General features: G+C 35.0%; 1 protein-coding gene across 1 annotated transcript; it reads right to left on the bottom strand.

The window, feature by feature from the left end:
- Window positions 1-367: 367 nt before the first annotated feature.
- LOC114274655 (uncharacterized) lies at window positions 368-2,654 on the bottom strand. Its single transcript, XM_028216626.2, has 2 exons — window positions 1,902-2,654; window positions 368-1,350 (listed from the first exon to the last, which is right to left on the bottom strand). Exons 1-2 carry the CDS (start codon window positions 2,289-2,291, stop codon window positions 751-753), a joined length of 990 nt encoding a protein of 329 aa, XP_028072427.2. The 5' UTR covers window positions 2,292-2,654; the 3' UTR covers window positions 368-750.
- Between the last annotated feature and the right edge of the window lie 2,275 nt (window positions 2,655-4,929).

The raw sequence follows: 4,929 nt of genomic DNA, 5'->3' as shown, positions 1-4,929 counted from the left end.
AAGAAGAAGAAGGAACTGTAAACATATAGTAAAAGAAAAGGAAAAATTATATTTGTAGTCTTGTTATTTGTTTGTGTTAATTTGATCTGTGTAATTTTCATTGTATCAATTATACTGTCAATTTAGTTTAATTAATAAGATTTGTCAAGAAATTTAATCAAAATTAATGGTAAAATAGTTCATTTAACAGAGAATGGACCGTTTCACATTAGACGTCAATCACTCAATTACTTTGATAATAGTAAATAGACTAATTTATCTTTGATTTCAGTCCAATTTCTATAGTAATATTTTCAATTGGACTAATTTGATTCTAGATGAAAATTTGAAGGATGCAATCTACCAAATTAGAACTATAAGAACTGAATTGCCAAAATAAAACAAATCACAATGACTATTGGTGTAATTCTTCCTAAAAAGAACAATATAGATAAAGATGTCTAAACTAACAACCGATTTTTTCATCAATCCTACTATGTGTACTGAATTCATTTACAGAATCAGACACAAATTTCTTATCCACACATATTGGTAGGACTCACCTCATTTGAACAGATTGCATTGTACCTTCACATAATACACAACTATGTTACGTGTATAGAAAGAACGGGACACAAAATACATAAATGTGAATAAACATTTATTCGCATCTATAATTATAATTATATTATCCCACATTTTTGTATTCTGTATCCAGTTCTTTCCGTACAATTAGACTTTTTTTTGCAAAGTTTGAACTCCCATCTCTCTCTACCCATGTGTGCACATGTCCAAAAGCTTCTTCCTCACTTCTACTATTTCATCAAAGAAGTCATCAAGCTGCATAATTAAATTCTCAACCCCACACTTCAACACTCCAAAGCCAGTCCTCAATTCCTCAACCTTGTCATGAACATCATCCCTTTCTCTCCCATACTCCACAACTCTCTCCAATTCCTCTCTCATCTCTTCAATGGCGATTCGCGCCCTTCTGAACTCACAAAGCACAATCCCCGTGTTCCCATTGATCATCTGACTCATCTCCGCCACCACTCTTTGGTGTAACCTGGCAGCTGAGACCATGAAAGCCGAGCCAAAAACCATCTGTCCCTCACAATCTCCATGGAAGAAGTTTATTTGAGGCCAAAAATAGACAAGTCCATTGAACAAGATCATCAAGAGCAATGAGCTCACATTCCTCATTGCATAGAGCACGCCTCGAAAGCCATTGAAGGCATTGAACCTGGATTCTATGGAGACATTCCCATCAAATTTTAGAGACAATGGTTGAATTCTTGTTTCCATCAAGTTCCTGTTCTCTTCTTCTAATCCAACTGCTTCTCTTCGGCAACCGGTGATCAACCGAATAACCTGTACAAAAAGAGTTAAACTAGCTATATATCTTCATTGTTATTCTATTTTGTCAAATTAAAGTTAATTGATTCACATAGTTGGAACAAGACATTGTTGATTACGAGTTAAAACTGGCTATATATCATTGTTGAACACAAAAATCCGCCATGATACTAATTCCTATTTGGTCAAATTAAAGTTTATGAGTACTAAATAAAATTTGTATACAGAATAACACGGTTATATTAAGACTAATTACTTTAAAACAAAGTGGTCATTTAAATAATATTCAATTATAAAAATATCAATAGGACTTATCACTCTAAAACAAAGTGGTCATTTAAATAATATTCAATTATAGAAATACCATTGTCACATTATTTTGGTGACAAATTTTGTACAAATATTTTATATGATATGATGTTTAAAAGCATGCAATGCCACTACTAAAGCTAATTCATTTTGTGTACAAAATAAACCATGATGCTAGTTTCTATTAGGTCAAATCAAAGTTAATTCATTGACATAGTTGGAATGGAATGGAACAAGCTTGAGAAGGTGTGTTTAACCTGGCGGGAACGTTGTGGAGTAATCATCTGGTCATCAATGGAGGATGCTACATTAGAACCAGCAGAGTAAAAACCTTCCATGTTGGATAACCCGGCTTTGAGAACATGACAAGCTTCCCAAAGCCTCGAGCTCTCATCCATGTACTCGTCGAGCCATTTCTCTCCTACAGGTAATCTGAGCTTCTGGACTAAAATAGTAAGTTCAGAATGGAAGGACCGGAGCAAAGAGAGAACGTGTTGGAGAAAATGGAGAGACATGGAATTGCAGGAGGAGGAGGGGAAGGTGGAGTGAAGATCCTCGAGGCCTCGGGTGAGGAAGTTGTAGAAGCCATTGACAGAGGTGGTGGTGGTGGTGGAAGTGGTGGAGGAAGAAGGGTGGTGGTTGTTCATAATGGGTTGTGGGAAAAAGATGGTTGTGGTGGTGGAAAGAGAAAAGGGTTGTGATGGAGATTGATAGATAGTGTGTGAATTGAAAGTTGGAGGAGAGGAAGTTGAGGTTGGTATGTATGTGATGAAGAGGATTTTTTTTTGGGGGGGTGGGCAAATAAAAAAAAAGTGATTGTTGATTGTTGGGTGCAATTATGGGTGTTTGCTATGGAGTGGAGGGGATGATTGGGAATCTGCCATTTTGATTGTTTAATGGGCAGATGTGCAGAGGAGGGAGAGAGAGAGAGAAGATTTTTGGCCTAAAATTTCAAAAATTATGGAATTAACTGCATGAGAAGTTCATGAGTTCTGTTTACAGATCTTGACTTTGTGCTTTAGTTTATTCTGCAGTCACTTAAAGCAGCCTTTTATGTGTCAACAAACATATCTATCCATATATTATATATATATTGGAAAAATGTTTGTGGCTCTCTTTCCATAATCTTTTTTGAATCTCTGTCATTAATATATGTGTGAGATTTACTCATATATGTGTGAAATTTATATTATCAATAGTTGAGATTCAAAAAAGATTGTGGAAATTTCTAAAAAAAAAAGTCTCAATCATTATTGATATATATATATATATATATTGAAAAGAAAATCGATACTTTAAGATCAGAGATCTGGTTGAAGGCTAGCTCGTGTTAGTCTCTCTCCCGTCGGTTATGAACACGAGACTTAAGAGTGTGGGGAGAAGACAAAATTCCTAACTCGACTATGCCCTTAATTTATTGTTTTAGCTATTTTTTTGAGTTTTCTAGTAAAAACATGAGACTTAGATTAATATGCTTGTCATGTTCAAATCAAAGATTGTGTTGATTCTTTTTGGCTTCGTTTGGGAATAAACTTTTTTAGTAATTTTTTAGTTTTTGGGCTAAAATATGATGTAAAAAAAACTAGTATGTATGGGATGACTTTTTGAATTTTTACGAAAAAATGTACAAAAAATAGAGAGAAAATAGAATCTTTGACTTTTTGGTATAAGTTATTAGTTTTTTAATTTTTTTAGTTACTTTTTAATTTTTTGGCAAAAAAAATCACTCGACACACGAGATCTTAGTAAAAGTATATTGAAAAAAGATTTTGTTAATATGTCTCAAATCAAAAATTGCGTTGATTCTTTTAGTAAAAGTATATTAAAAAAGGATTTTGTTAATGTGTCTTAAAAAGATTAGACTCTTTCATATATAATTTTTTTAAAATTTTTAATGTGTCTTAAGGATATATGTTAATAAAAAGGGAGCAGCTTGCCTCCAACCCGAGATCGGAATGGATGGTGCTGTTCGACCCATTGGGGCCCACCACGGGTCCCGTTTTAGTAATCCGAACAATTTAATGTGTAGAACTCGTCGAGTACTATATGTCTGTAAAAAGTCATGTTGATCGGATATTAATAGCTATCTCATTGGTTCAGTTTTTTTGTCAGTCGTTAATTTGTTCGCGGTCTATTTTTTTTTTTTATAAAACAAAACTGATTTGATCACATAGCTATCGATGTTCGATCAACGTGATTTTTTAAAAACATATAGTACTTGATAAATTTTACACATTGAACGGTTCAGATTATCAAAACGGGACTCGTAATAGACTCCCACAGACTGAACATTACCGTCCAGTCCGATCTCATGCATCCTAATAAAAATCTAGGGAAAATCGGTCTAGGGTCCCTCTTCCACTTTTCGTAATGGAAGAGATCCACAAAATTATTTTTTGATGTCTAAGGTCCCTAAACATATATCAGATGAAAGTTTCACTGGCTCATCTCTTTCCACTCACTGAAAGACCTCTCGATCGTCTTCAACACTAGACAATTCGATTTACACAAACTCAATTTGACCGATTCAATGATCGGAAACTCCGAAACCAAACTTCAATTAGAAACCCTAGGTTTGTCCGGGATTCAACACTGCGATTACGGCCTCAGTTGGCTCTGGAGGAGTTGTAAACAGCTCAAGAAACTCCAATTGCGAAGCTGCTATGCAATCGACGATGAATCATCATTCTCATCGTTCGTCGAATGCTTAATTGGTCTCCAAGAAGTGGAATTGTGGACATGTAGGGCGATAATCAACGAGGTTCCTCTTCCTCCTCCTCTTTCATACACTTTCTCATTCTAGGGTTTCAAGTTCTTGAACCCCTTCAATTTCATTTTAATTCGTCATCCCCTGTTTTCCATACTATTCCGTCAAGCTTTTACAGTCTATTTCATACACTTTCCCTACTCTTCTGTCCCTAATGCTTTAGATTTGCACCTTACAATGAACAAGTGTGATGATCAATCTGGGAAGCAAGATGCAAAAGAACAAGAAATGGAAGAGGAATTTCTCTGTGATGTCCAGAGAAAATTCGACCAGAGAAATTCTCTGTGAAATGTGAAGTTCAGAGAAAATTGGACCAGAGAAATTCTCTGTGAAATGTGAAGTTCAGAGAAAATTGGACCAGAGAAAATCTCTGTAAACTAGAATTTCTCTGTGAAGTCCAGAGAAAATTCGTCTAGAGTCTCTAGATCGAATTTTCTCTGACTAGTTGAGTCTAATTGATTCAATTTCCCCTTCTACAGCTTGTATTATATCTGTCAACTACACAAATGATGTGTTCT

The sequence above is a fragment of the Camellia sinensis genome, chromosome 2, assembly GCF_055761805.1.
Source record: "Camellia sinensis isolate YWXY chromosome 2, ASM5576180v1, whole genome shotgun sequence".
In the NCBI taxonomy this organism is placed as follows: domain Eukaryota; kingdom Viridiplantae; phylum Streptophyta; class Magnoliopsida; order Ericales; family Theaceae; genus Camellia; species Camellia sinensis.
This window is presented reverse-complemented; position numbering and strand designations above follow the sequence as displayed.